Source organism: Mustela erminea, chromosome 6, assembly GCF_009829155.1.
Source record: "Mustela erminea isolate mMusErm1 chromosome 6, mMusErm1.Pri, whole genome shotgun sequence".
Taxonomy (NCBI): domain Eukaryota; kingdom Metazoa; phylum Chordata; class Mammalia; order Carnivora; family Mustelidae; genus Mustela; species Mustela erminea.
Window position 1 is genome coordinate 23983222 of NC_045619.1, and position 14759 is coordinate 23997980.

Genomic DNA, 14759 nt, shown 5'->3' on the forward strand with positions numbered 1-14759 from the left:
GACTTTTTAGCATCTCTCATAGGCTCCTTTGACTGCCAGTAATAATTGCATTTACATATTTTCTACTATATTTATATTAATAATAAGATCTATATTTTCAACACTGTATTTATAAGCTATTTTATGAATTTTTGTTTTTATATACTGCTAAGACTGATTCATAATTTTATATTTTTTAAATTCTTTTTATAAACCTGTTATCAGAGACTCCTGTGATAAATTTACTAGGAAATTTTATACCCACATGTTGAAGTAGCTTTATATAAAGTAAAACTTATTTGTTCCTTTAAATTATGAAAGAACTAGCCTAACAAAAAAATCTGAGCCATTCAAATTCTTTTTAATACTTCAGTCAATTTTTATAATTTAAATTTTTCCAGATGATCATCACTTTCCATGAGAAATTTCAAATTCATTCATATTAAATTGTATATGCTATTATCTAATGTTTGTTTAAACCCTTCCAAATTTAGAATTATTACTTCTTTGGATTACTTGTATTTCACTTTTTCTTATTATGGTGGCTGGAAATTCACCTAATTTATTAATATCTTCAAAGAACTAGCTCTAGCAGCTATCAATTAAATTTTTTTTTCTTAAGAGAGGGAGGTGGGGGTGCAGAAGGAAAGGAAGAGAGAAATATTTTCTTTTTTTTTTTTTTAAGATTTTATTTATTTATTTGACAGAGAGAGATCACAAGTAGACAGAGAGGCAGGCAGAGAGAGAGAAGGAAGCAGGCTCCCCGCTGAGCAGAGAGCCTGACTCGGGACTCGATCCCAGGACCCTGAGATCACGACCTGAGCTGAAGGCAGCAGCTTAACCCACTGAGCCACCCAGGCGCCCCAGAGAGAAATATTTTCAAACAGACATGGAACCATATGAGAGTCAATCTTAGAGCTGAGACCATGACCTGAGCTGAAGTCAAGGGTCCAATGCTTAATAACCAATTGAGCCTCCCAATTGTTGGGCTGGCGGAAAGGGCTACTTAAGATGGCGAAAGTTCCCACCACTAGACCTGAACTCGGACAGGTGAACAAAGACCCAAGATGGCGAAAGTTCCCGCCACCAGACCTGAATTCGGACAGGAGAACAAAGACCCAAACAGGAATCTGAGACCCCCACCCCAGGCTCCTGTGGACCAATGGGACCCCGACAAGCAGGCGAGATATCCAAATAAGGGAAACTTGCCAAAAGACTCCTGCCTCCCCTCCCCCGCCAAGACCCCTAAAAGCGCCCTCCTCCCTGCCCTGGGCGCAACTTCCCCCACTCTGCTTTCCAGAGTTGCGGAACCTCGCCTGAGGGTGCCCCCCTCCTCCCGGTGCAACTTTCTTGGCTCCCCTTCACCTGGGCCCTGAAACTTCACCGGAGAGAACCCTTAATAAACTTTGCCTTACACCCACTTTGCCTGGTGTTGTGGTTATCTTGTCGGAAAAACTTTACATTTGGTGCCGAAACCCGGGAAGGAGATTGAGCCCCCACCCCAGTGGGGAGGCTCTCTCCTTTCCCTAGCCGGACCGGACTTGCCTTTCCAAACGCCACTTCTGAAGCCGTGGTGAGTTTCCCCGATTCCAGGCCCCCTTCCGGAAAGCCCTGCCCTAATCACCCGCGTCAGGGCGGACCCCGCCGGTCACCAGGTGACCTGCGTGACTCCGAGAGGCTGGGAGACGTCCTAACCTCTACGGCAGTCAACACAGTTTTTCCTCAACCCAGTAGTGGATGAGGGGATGCCTTCCTCCAGCCCTCGGGTTGCCCAGCAATGAATCATAGGGACCTCCCAATCCAAATTCAACTCTAAAACACCCCTGGGGTGCCTGCTGGCCAATCTTAAAACCCTGGAACTGGACCAGGACCTGCGTAGGCGACGTCTCATACATTATTGTACCATCGCTTGACCGCAATACCAATTAGACAATCGGTCCCAGTGGCCTCCAGAAGGCACATTTGACTATCAGATTCTCATGGACCTAGGTAATTTCTGCGAATGCCAGGGCAAATGGGTCGAGGTCCCTTATGTCCAGGCTTTCTGGACTCTGCGCTCTCGCAGCTCCCTCTGCTCTCACTGCTCCACCTCTCAGGTCCTCTTGGCCCGCTCCCGTCCCCCTACCCTGCCACCCACCTCTCCCAAAGACCCGGACCTCTCCTCTCTGTCTCTCCTCTCTGAGTCTCCCCTTTCTGAACCTCCGGAGAGCTTCAGCCACCCACTGACAAGAGGGCCCCCGGCTCCTCTTCCTCCTCCTCCTTACCGTGATCCCCTACCCCAAGGCTCCTCTCTCCCTACGCCCCCTAACCACCCCCCCGCTCCAACCACCCCCCTTTCGGTCCCTTCCACCCCTTCCACCCTTCCACCCCAACTCCCATCTCATCCCCTCAACCCCCAAAACCTGAGTCTGCTCCTGATGTGGCCCGCCCTGGAACCTTCCCTTACGTCCCCTCCAGCCTCCCCTCCCATCTCCACTTGCACTAGGGCTAGGAAACCCTCCCCTGAGTTAGTCTGCTCCCTAACGGAGGTTGCTGGAGCTGAGGGAGTTGTTCGAGTCCATGAGCCCTTCTCTCTACAGGACCTTTCCCAAACTGAGAAACGTTTGGGCTCCTTTTCTGCCAGTTCTGATAACTATATTAAAGAATTCCAATAGCTGGCCCAAGCCTATGACCTCACCTGGCATGATTTACATGTGGTTCAGACCACCACCCTCACCACAGAGGAGAGGGAACGCATCCAGGCTGCTGCCCGGGAGCACGCAGATCAGGTCCATCTCACTGATGCTGCCATGCCAGTTGGAGCCCAGGCCGTCCCAGCTGTAGAACCAGGTTGGAATTATCAAGATGGCCAAGATGGCCGCCGGCGCTGCAACCACATGGTCCAATGTCTCATAGCCGGCATGCGGGCAGCCTCTAATAAGGCCGTTAATTACGACAAGATTAGGGAGATTGTCCAGGGCCCTGACGAAAACCCGGCCATGTTTCTTAACTGATTGACCGAGGCTTTAACACAGTACACTCGCTTGGACCCTGCATCTCCTGCAGGGGCCACAGTACTGGCTACTCATTTTATCTCTCAGTCGGCGCTGGATATATGGAGAAAGTTAAAGAAGGCTGAGGAGGGCCCTCAGACCCCCATTTCTGACTTGGTGAAAATGGTATTTAAGGTTTTTAATTCCCGTGAGGAGGCGGCTGAGCTTAAACGACAAGCCAGACCCCAGCAAAAGGTTCAGTAGCAGTCCCAAGCCTTGGTAGCAGCCCTGCAGCCGGCCGGCTCTGGGAGCCAGCAGAGAGGGGCAACCAACCACACCCCCCCGGGAGCCTGTTTCAAATGCGGGGCTGAGGGACATTGGGCTCACCAGTGGACTGGGATCCAAAGCCGCCAACTCAGCCTTGCCCTCAATGCCATTTGATGGGCCACTGGAAATCTGACTGCCCTAACCTCAGGGTATCTTCGGCACCTCAACGTGGGGGACCCCACCCGAGACAGTATGTCCGGCCTTTCAACTGCTTGGATTGGAGGACGCTGATGAAGCCCAGACTCAGCCATCCCTCTCACCCAGGCCGAGCCCAGGGTTACGCTCCAGGTAGCAGGTAAGTCCATCTCTTTTTTGCTGGACACAGGGGCTACCTACTCTGTTCTGCCTTCCTACTTGGGACTTACTCAAACCTCACCAATTACTGTTATGGGGATTGATGGGACCTCCTCCAATCCTAGGGTGACCCTTCCCCTTACCTGTAGCCTGGATGGGTTCCTCTTCTCCTACTCGTTCCTAGTGATTCCTTCCTGCCCGGTCCCTCTACTGGGGAGGGACATTCTCCAGAAACTGAGGGCAACTATCTGCCTCTCTCCTTTCTCCGCTCCCTCTACCTCAACCCGTCTCATCCTACAACTCTCCACTCCCTCGACCCCCGCTCCAGATGACCTACCTACTGTAGATCCTCAGGTGTGGGACATCTCAGAGCCCATCATCGCTTCCCACCTTACCCTGGTTAAAGTACAGCTTAAGGATAACTCTAAGTTTCCCTCTCGAGCTGTTTCCTATTTCCTTAGCCCACCACCGGGGCCTGAAACCTATTATAGAATGGCTTAAACATCAGGGACTCCTGATCCCTATCAGCTCCCCAATCCTCCCAGTATGCAAGCCCTCGGGGGCTTATCGAATGGTACAAGACCTTAGGCTTATCAACCAGGCCGTGGTCCCCCTCCACCCAGTTGTTCCTAACCCCTACACCCTATTGTCTCACGTTCCCCCAAACACCTCTCATTTTACTGTACTGAACCTAAAAGATGCCTTTTTCACTGTCCCCCTGCACCCCGATTCTTATTTTCTTTTTGCCTTCACCTGGAGGATCCCAACACACACGTTTCTGGACAACTAACTTGGACTGTCCTACCCCAGGGGTTCAGGGATAGCCCCCACATTTTCGGCCAGGTCTTGACTACAGATTTATAGCAGTGTGTCCTTAAGGCCAGTACTCTACTAGAATATGTGGCTGACCTCCTCCTCTGTAGCCCCTCCCTCTCGGTCTCCCAAGATGACACTTCCACCCTACTTAACTTCCTGGGGGCCAAGGGATATCGAGTCACCCCCTCTAAGGCCCAATTGTGTGCCCCTTCAGTTACCTATCTGGGCATACTTCTGACTCCCACTTCTAAGTCCCTTACTGGGGACCGCATAAGACTCCTCCAAGAACTCCAATCTCCCCAAACGGTGGAAGAAATACTATCTTTTCTTGGGTTGGTCAGGTTCTTCAGACATTGGATTCCAAATTTCTCTATCCTGGCCCATCCTCTGTATCAGGCAGCTAAAGAGACCCCCCAGGGTCCCTTAACTGATCCCACTTTGATCCGCCATTCATTCCTTAAGCTGAGAGGCTGCCTTACCACCAGGCCAGTTTTAGCCCTACCCGATCTCTCTAAACCATTCCATCTCTATACTGATGAGCGCTCCGGCTCGGCCACCAGCCTCCTAACACAACAGGTGGGGCCTACGCATCCAAGCAACTGGATGTCACCACCCAGGGATGGCAACCCTGCCTCAGGGCCCTAGCGGCAGCCGCTTCTCTTACAAAGGAGGCCCTTAAACTTACCTTAGGGCAGCCCATCATGGTCTACTCTCCCCACCACCTCACAGACCTCCTTAGCCACTGATCTCTGGCCCACCTGACTCCTTTTCAACTCCAGCTCTTCCATCTGCTATTCCTAGAAAACCCGCATATCTCTCTCTCTACCTCCCCCCACTTAAACCCCGTGACTTTACTGTCTATACCCTCACCCACCCCGGAACCTGTTCATTCCTGCCTACAACTTATAGAGGACCTCACTCCTCTCCATCCCGGTCTCTCTGATCAACCACTATCCAACCCTGACCGCGTGCTCTTCGTAGATGGCAGTTCCCTTCTGGCCTCAGATGGCCAGAGACATGCTGCTTACGCTGTGGTCACCATGGATGCAGTATTAGAGATGGCTCCCCTCCCAATCGGAACCACCTCCCAGAAGGCTGAAATGTAGCTCTCACCAGGGCATTACACCTGTCGAAGGGACAACGAGTCACCATTTACACTGACTCAAAATATGCCTACCTCATAACTCACACACACTCTGCTCTTTGGCAAGAACGGGGGTTCCTAACTACCAAGGGCACCCCTATAGCTAATGGGCCCCTCATCGCCAAGTTCCCTGAGGCCCTTAGTCTGCCTACTGAGGTAGCAATTGTTCACTGTCGAGGCCACCAAACGACTAGGGATCTAGTCTCCCTAGGCAACAACAGGGCAGACTCAGTGGCCAGACAAACGGCCCTAAATACCCCTGCATCTCCTCTCCTCTTTCTTAATACCCCTCACCAGCCTTCCTACTCTACAGAGGAAACACAAGCCCTCCAGGCGCGGGGAGGAAAGATTGGAGATAAGGGGTGGATCTACATTCAGGACAGGATTGCCCTGCCCGGCAATCTGGCGCACACCTTTATTACTGAAATCCACCAATCCCTCCATATTGGCCCAAAGGCTCTCCACCAATTTCTTCAGCCATTGTTCTATCATCCTTCCTTATCTAAGGTAATTGAAGTTGTCCACAGGGCTTGCAAAACCTGTTCCTCCGTGAATTCACAAGGAGGAATCCGCAGACCAGGGCCTAACCATCAGCTCCGAGGCCATCAGCCGGGGGATAGACTGGCAACTGGACTTCACTCACATACCTCGCCATAAAACCTTTCGCTACCTATTAACCTTGGTTGATACATTCACAGGTTGGATCGAGGCATACCCCAGGCTCAGGAAACAGCGGACGTGGTGGCTGCAATACTCATTGAGCACATCATCCCGAGGTTTGGATTGCCCTGGACGCTCCAGTCAGACAACGGACCTGCCTTCATCTCCAGTGTAACCCAACAGGTAGCTGAGAGCCTCAACATAACCTGGAAACTTCACATCCCATACCACCCACAGTCATTGGGTAAGGTAGAAAAAGCCAATGGGCTGCTCAAAGCCCAACTCACCAAACTTACCCTAGAGACCCATCTTTCCTGGACCACAATTTTACCCCTGGCTCTCACGAGACTCCAGGCTACGCCCCGCAGGCCTTCAGGCTTAAGCCCATTCGAATTACTGTACGCCCCAGCCCTTTCTTATAAATCATAGCCTTCCGGCCATTTCCCCACCTCCTTTATCCTATCTACCTTACCTCACTCTCCTCGGAGCTCTCTTAAGGGCTCACACCGACACTGTCATCCCAGCCCCTAGCAACCATGCTTCCGAAGGGGGTATACAAGATCTATCCCCTGGGGACAAGGTCCTCCTCAAAAGCTTGCAGCCAAACTCCTTACAAACCCGGTGGACCGGGCCTTATACGGTCGTCCTTACCACCCCAACTGCTGCGAAACTGTTGGGGCACTATGCATGGGTACATATCAACAATCTCAAACGGGCACCCACAGAGACTGATTGAACTTCCCAGATGGCAGGCCCCACCAAACTCCGCTTGGTTAGGGCCCCTTCTCATATTCCTTCTAATCCAGACAAACCAGGCGGAACCATGTGAGTCTAGCAGCATGAGGGGTTCAGGTACCTCTTGCTATTTTTCAGCCTTTACTTATATGCCTGCAACCTGCTACTGGGGAAAGGAACCGACAACCTGTACGTATGACCAGAAAACCTATTGGGTCTCTGACTTTGTGACAGCCAAACGAGGTATTGCCCCCTGCAACATCTACCCCATATCTGGAAAAGTTTGCTGGACCTATCTGGGTCATGTCGGCCTCTCTGACCGGGCGGGGGGGGGGGGGGGCCTCCAGGACCAGGCTAGCCGCGAATGCATTAAAACAGCGGTCACGGACCTGACTAAACGACTCCAAGCCCCAGTGACCCGGTCTATAAGGGCATCAATCTCAGTAGCATCCAAAAATCCCCTACCACTGAACAACTGACAGTGGCCCTCCTGAACTCTAGTTACAACCTATGGCAAAATGTGTCGAAGAACAGTGACAGTGACTGCTGGATCTGTTTCCCTTTTTCAACATATTCCAACATTGTAGGGATACCCCTCCCTATTGATTGGCCACTCCCCAACTCCACGACCACAAATAATATGGTCCATATCGGCCCCATTGGGGAAAACATACCTATTACTAATGTATCCTCCCACCGCAGCTGCCAACATCACTAACTCCTCCCTCCTGTACTGTACTCCCCCGGGAATATTTCTCTCGTGTCCTCAGGGAACCTATCGCTGCCTGACCACTAATGACTCCCTGGGCTGTATTTTCATTCTACTATCTCCTTATACCACCATCTACTCTGAATCCCAGCTGCTGTCCATCCTATTGCCCCAACACCATGGAGGAAGGGCTGCCTTCCTCCCATTCATAATAGGGGCAGGAGTAGCCGCGGGGTGGCAACCAGAACAGCAGGGATAGGAACCTCCATAGACTTTTATTACAAACTCTCCCAAGCCCTGAATGATGACATGGAACAGGTTGCTGACTCCCTCACAGCCCTGCAGACGCAAGTCACCAGCCTAGCAGCCTTAGCTCTACAGAACCGACAGGCCTTAGACCTTCTGACCGTGACAAAGGGGGGACCTGCCTATTCGTAAATGAAGAATGTTGTTACTTGTTAACCAATCAGGTATAGTTACCTCCAGGATGAAAGAACTCAGGGATCAGATCCAAGCACAGTGGCAAGACATGTCCTCCTGGAGCCTGGACCCCTACACCTGGGTAACCTGGCTGCTCCCTCTGGCGGGACCTGTATGCATAATCCTCCATCTAATCTCAGTTGCTCCCTGTCTTTTCCGATACTTGCACGGTCGCCTACAAGAACTTGCCCGAGTGTCCGTCAATCAACTCCTCCTCCAGCCCTACTCTCGCCTGCCCACTTCTGACTACCCCTATGACGACGCCCCTCATCAGCAGGAAGTAGCCAGAACTGAGTCAACGTCCCTGACACCATTATATTAAGCAAAATGTCCAAATGTTGGGCTGGCGGAAAGGGCTACTTAAGATGGCGAAAGTTCCCGCCACCAGACCTGAACTCGGACAGGTGAACAAAGACCCAAGATGGCGAAAGTTCCCACCACCAGATCTGAACTCAGACAGGTGAACAAAGACCCAAGATGGCGAAAGTTCCTGCCACCAGACCTGAATTCAGACAGGTGAACAAAGACCCAAGATGGCGAAAGTTCCCGCCATCAGACCTGAACTCGGACAGGAGAACAAAGACCCAAACAGGAATCTGAGACCCCCACCCCGGGCTCCTGTAAACCAATGGGACCCCAACGAGCAGGCGAGATATCCAAATAAGGGAAACTTGCCAAAAGACCCCTGAGGCGCCCCCCCCAAGACCCCTTAAAAGCCCCCTCCTCCCTGCCCTGGGCGTGACTTCCCCACTCTGCTTTCCAGAGTTGCGGAACCTCGCCTGAGGGTGCCCACCTCCTCCCGGTGCAACTTTCTTGGCTCCCCTTCACCTAGGCCCTGAAACTTCACCGGAGAGAACCTTTAATAAACCTTGCCTTACACCCACTTCACCTGGTGTTGTGTTTATCTCATTGGAAAAACTTTACACCAAGTGTGCCTTCAATTATATGACTTTAAAACCAACTTCTAATTGTTTAATTTCAATTTGTATTTTCATTTTCTGTTTTCTGCTTTCTTATATCTATTTTATTTTTCTAATTGCTTGAGTTCAATAAAAATTCATTTTATTTTTCTTACTTAGTAATAGAGGCTTCTAAAGCTAAGAATTTCTAATTGCTGTTTTGAGCACATTTGATACTAACTTTTCTCATCATCATTACTTTCAAAAGTCTCTACACTTTTGGTTAGATTTCTTTTTTGATCCAATAATTATATATACGACAGTAATGTATTTTGTTATAAAATTTCAGTTTTATTATACTGTAAGAGAATGTGGTCTTTACAAATTTTAGTCTAGGTTTTCTACTGAGCCCTATTTTGCAACTTAAATATTACTTTTTTAAAAATTTAATGAGTGCATTAAAGGATGTTTAGTCTCGATTATCTGTGTATATATATGAAATTAGTCTTGTTAAATATACATATTTTCTGTGTCCTTTTGTTCTTTTTAAAGCAGCATGTTAAACTCTCTCAATCCTATTATATTTTGTGAAATCAGTTATTTCAGGACTTATTTCCATATACATTGTTTTTTTTTGTCATGTAAAACATGAAAATTCATGAAATATCTTCATTGTGATTTATAAGCATTATTGGTAGAATCACCCACTTTGAATATGAAAAGGCAGAACTGAAAATAAGTAATAAAGAGATCATTCTTTAAATGTTACCAGGACAACTGGTAAACTGGGGAACCTAAAGTTTAACCTAAATCCCCATACCAAAATAAATTCCATATGGATTAAAACAAATATAAATTGTGAAACCATAAAATTGGAAGAGAATACAGCTGCACATTTGCCTGTTGCAGAGTATTTTCTTTGTGCAACAATATGTTAAGCATACAAACATAAAAAGAAAATAGATATTCCTATCAAGGTAGAAATCAAGGTGCTCCATCTGTTCCTCCTCTATATTCCCTGGACTTGGAGCAGAGCATCTTAAAACATCGGCTCAGCCTTGAAAACTGAAATCATTACCTTTGTTTTGAACTCAGTCATACTGCTCAATCTCTAACCTTGAGTCTTTTGTTATACCACTGGTCAATACTGCTAAGCCACTCACTCTGCTTTTCTCTTTCAAAGTATCTATTATTCCTAGGTTGGACCTCCACAGTCAGCCCTCTAAATTACACAGCAAACCAAAAGTATTTTCTGTTTCTCTTTGGAATTAAGAATGTGATTCACAGCTTCCAAACTTCTAATCTCAACTACAATCTTTTTAATTTAATTAGCACTTTCTGATTAATTCTGGGAATACTATAACCTGTTTCATTTAATAAAAGCAACTTCCTCCTTTATCATTTGAGAATATGAAGTACATATATTCCAAGCTTTAGTTATAATAAATGAGGGGCCTGTTTTAGGAAGAATTTTTTCTATATGTTTTTTTGAGAATGTTTCTCTTTTGCTGCCATTGTTTACATAGACCTCATGTTATTGATGTTTCTTTTTTACTAAAATGAGAGAGAGGTCTATGCCCAATGGTGAAGCAAAAGCCCAGTCCTTGGAAGAAAATGTTTGTTTTTTGTTTGTTTGTTTCTTATTTATTTACATACACAGACACAAATCCTCACTCTCTCTTTGGTGGCTCTTTACGCCCACCCAGGTGTATACCCTATCTTCTTTTTCATCCATCTTATATATCTTAAAGTGACAATGTTACCTATCTTTTAAAGTTATAAACAGTAATAGAATATATATTACAAATACCTTTTCAAGAAGTCATAAACAGGATTTGTTATCTCCACCATAAGATGAAATTTTTCATCATTCATACATTTTAGCATAACTTGTGTAAAGAATTCTAGGAATCTAGGTCTCTGCTTAAATTTCATAACTGTGAAAAAAAAGAAGTGTAACAGTAAATGTGGCAAGAACTCTTGTCTAAGATCAAATAATCCTTTATAGTCTATATTTCATTTATTTTTCCAAATATCTCAGTGTTGAGAAATAGTTCATTAAAGTTGCCTCTACTATATGACAAGTTAGGGGAATAAATTGATGATAATTATCAGAATTACTAGTTACCCTAACTTTTTTAACTTTGAGTTAAACAGTAACATTGCTATTTCTTCACAGCTGAACTTAAAGATCACTCACATTTTTCAATTCCCTAGTTTTCACAAGCTTAATAATATCATTTACTACCAAAATAAGTAAGGTTCTATCTTTCTAGACTTTAAATCACATTACTTATAGTCAATATTCTACATTATTCTGAATGGGTAAGAACCTACTTAACTTCTAGGCAAGAGATTAGAAAGGTGAAAGCTTTCAGACAACCACAGAACCCACAGAATAAATGATCTTCAGTAGAAAATTGAATGAACAACATATATACATTTAGGTTACCTACCTTCTTTCACAGCACCTTTGACTGACCAGTTTAAAACAACAGGATAAAGAAATATAGGGTCCTCTGCTCCTGAGAGTTCAGTTGTAACATCTAAGGTTTAAAAAATTAGTAAGTTGTAGGTTCCTTTTAGCATGAATGACCAAAAATGAAAATTCTTTGGAAGGAATAAAAAATAGGAAAATGTTCAAATATTCATTTTAAATTATGTGCCTTCAAAATGTCAGCTATATCATTATATTTTGGAGTTTAAAAACTCCAGTGATCTCAATTATTTTCATTTTTCCCCCAAAAAAACCAAGGAGTCCACCACCAAATAGGTGAATAGTGTCCAAGGAATGAGTCTCTCATATTCAAGAGCTGTCGTATAAATCCCAGACTTCAAAATATACCAATTATATTAACTTCATGTTTTCAAAATAACCTTTAAAAGACAGTAAAGTATAGATAATGACCAGTACAGCTACTGGAGCCAGGTTGTCGGGGTTCAAATTCTAACACTGATACTTTTTAGTTATAAGACCTAGGGAAGTTACTCAAAATCTCTCTGCCTCAGTTTCTTTACTTTAAAATGAGGATAATAGGGACGCCTGGGTGGCTCAGTTGGTTAAGCGGCTGCCTTTGGCTCAGGGCATGATCCCAGGGTCCTGGGATCGAGTCCCGCATCGGGCTCCTTGCTCAACGGGGAGCCTGCTTCTCCCTCTGCCTCTGCCTCTGCCTGCCTGTCTGCCTGTGCTCGCTCTCTCTCTCTCTGACAAATAAATAAATAAAATCTTAAAAAAAAAAAATGAGGATAATAGTACTTCCCACATATGGTTCTTATATAAGAGTTAGATGTATACGTATAAAACATTTAACATGTTCCTGGCACACAGAAAGCACAGTATAAGACTATCATTTTTATTACTGCCTTGTTATTAAATCTATTATTTAGCTAGTAACATTATACTGTACTTCTTAGTTTGTACTGATAATATGAAAATAATTCACATTTCTAAAACACTTTACATTTTGGGGCACGTGGATGGCTCAGCTAAGCATCCGCCTTCAGCTCAGGTCACAATCTTGGGGTCTTGGGATTGAGCCCCGCGTCAGGCTTCCTGCTCAGTGGGGAGCCTGCTTCTCCCTCTGTCTCCCTTTCTACTTGTGTGTGTATGCATTCTCTCTCTTTCCCTTGTGAGTAAATAAAATCTTAAAAAAAAAATCAGGTTTACTGGTTGTGAATAATAGAGCCTTGGGTTCAACCCATAAATTTAACTTGAAACAGACTTGGAACATACTGAGAGAGAGAGAAAAATATCCAGGTTTGGGAATTCTGGACCCAAATATAACTGAGGTACACAATAAGAGAGATGAAGGAGGGACCTAAATTCTATGAGTGGAGTCAGCTCCAAAGAGGCCAAGGGCCCCAAAGTGGAACCTCCGACTTGAGAAAAATTTAGAGTAAAAAGGTGCTCTATTGCTCTTCTAAAATATTTGAAGTACCTGCTTTTAAAAAGTGTGATAATATTTATCATCACCAGAAACTAAATCAATTTCTTAAGCAGATTTCCAAACTGCAAACTCCAAAATTCCAATTATTGTGTTAACATTGGTCCATTATGAACGTACTATTTGGCACAAAGACCTAAAATTAAACTACTCTTTCACTTGTGTAGACCATGATTCAGATCACTCACACTTAACAACTTCCACGCTATCCTTTTATTTCTCGGTTACATTCTTGCCTAAAGTAGTGATTCTCAATTTTGTGTCCTCCTCTCCGATATATCTGGCAACATTTGCCTCCCAGGTGATTATCACAGCTGGCGGGATGGTGTGCCAGGTATGTACAGACACAGGTACTGCTCAGCATCCTGTGGTACTGCACAGCAAAGAATTAGCTGGCCCAAATTGGCAATAATGCTGAGGGGGAAAAACCCTGCTTTAGAGTCAGAAGATTTAGGCTCTAAAACAAGCCAGCTATGTAATCCTAAATAAATCACTTAATCTTCATGAACCATGTGGGGGAGGAGGGAGTGGTTAACAATCCGTTATTAACAGAGTATTGCTAGGATTACTGGCATAATGTAAAAGTACCTTAAAGGATTTACCAAATGCTAATCTCATCTTAATCCTTTTAACAAAATATTTTCTGATTTTAAAAAACATAACACTAAACAGAAGTATCTAGAAAGGGAAAAAAAATTACTACATTGCTTTGTCAGTTTGAGTAGGTGTGTCTCCAACAAGGCCAGCTGTTCATTTATTTTTTCAGGTAATAATATCTGCTGTGGCTTCTTAGGCTTGGAAGACTTCTTAGAAGAACCCTAAAAACATTGGTTAAGTGTCAGAATGTACCTCAACATGTTTCAACAATTGTCACTTTCAAGTAATAATCTTTAAATTATTATTTCATACTTTCATGCTTGGTAGACAAAACTATGATCTACATGGCCAAGTGATATAAATTAATAATAGTCACAGTCATTTCATTCTAACTAAATGACAAACGTAACACTCAGTGTTTTATATAGGTTGGCCAAAATATTTCTTCTCTTCCCTTCTCCCTTCCAGTAACTACCCCCTCCCCAACTAGCACCACCCCTTTCATCCAATACACACACTCTTTTGAAAGCCCATGAGGATCAAACTCTAAAAAATCCTCAAAAGAAAATTCCCAGCCTGCCCTGAGAAATGTATTCCTTTTTTCCTTTTTCCTTTCTTTTTCCCTGAGGAGCTTCTTTACAACTAAGCTAATTGCCTTTGCTGCTTTGCCTTTCAGTGAAACATAACAAGATCGGCAATTAGTGGATTAAGCATTGGCAGGTTTGTGCTCAGACTCCCCACCATGTTTTCAACAGTCTGAGCCTGAGAACTGAAGGTATTAATGTCTCCTGTTCTCCAAAAAAACAAAAAACCAAAACCAAAACCCCTCCCAAGCCCATATAGGCTTAAAGGGACCTTGAGTGGCTATAAGGAGTTCTGACTCCTCTAAATTTGGTACTAGCTTCTCAGTCCCTACAGCCTTAGAAAGAAGTAGCATGACCTGCTAGGCTTGAGGCTCCACGGAAAGGAGCAAGGAGTCCTGCCCTACAGTGATGTGAAGGGACAGGGTTGTGACTCAAGGCCTGGGTGGCATAAACAGCCCAGCTGATGGACTCTGAGAGCGAACAACAAGCGAAGACAATTTAGGTGTCACAGTGAGTTTAAGAAAAATCTACTGTGAACAAAGTAAAAAGCTCTGACATGTATTTACTACATTTGATAACCCACCCAGCATAATAAAATCCTCAGTCTGAGGGAGACTTT

General features: G+C 45.2%; 1 protein-coding gene across 3 annotated transcripts in view; it reads right to left on the bottom strand.

Annotated features, from left to right (window-relative positions):
- CFAP54 (cilia and flagella associated protein 54) overlaps positions 1-14759 on the bottom strand; it is a 325575-nt gene that overhangs the window by 181679 nt on the left and 129137 nt on the right. For all 3 annotated transcript variants that reach the window (XM_032346701.1, XM_032346702.1, XM_032346700.1), the window contains exons 28-30: positions 13663-13777; positions 11472-11561; positions 10826-10952 (exon numbers count right to left, since the gene is read on the bottom strand). In XM_032346701.1, coding sequence (XP_032202592.1) covers positions 10826-10952; positions 11472-11561; positions 13663-13777 — 332 coding nt within the window. The remainder of the gene's footprint in view (positions 1-10825; positions 10953-11471; positions 11562-13662; positions 13778-14759) is intronic.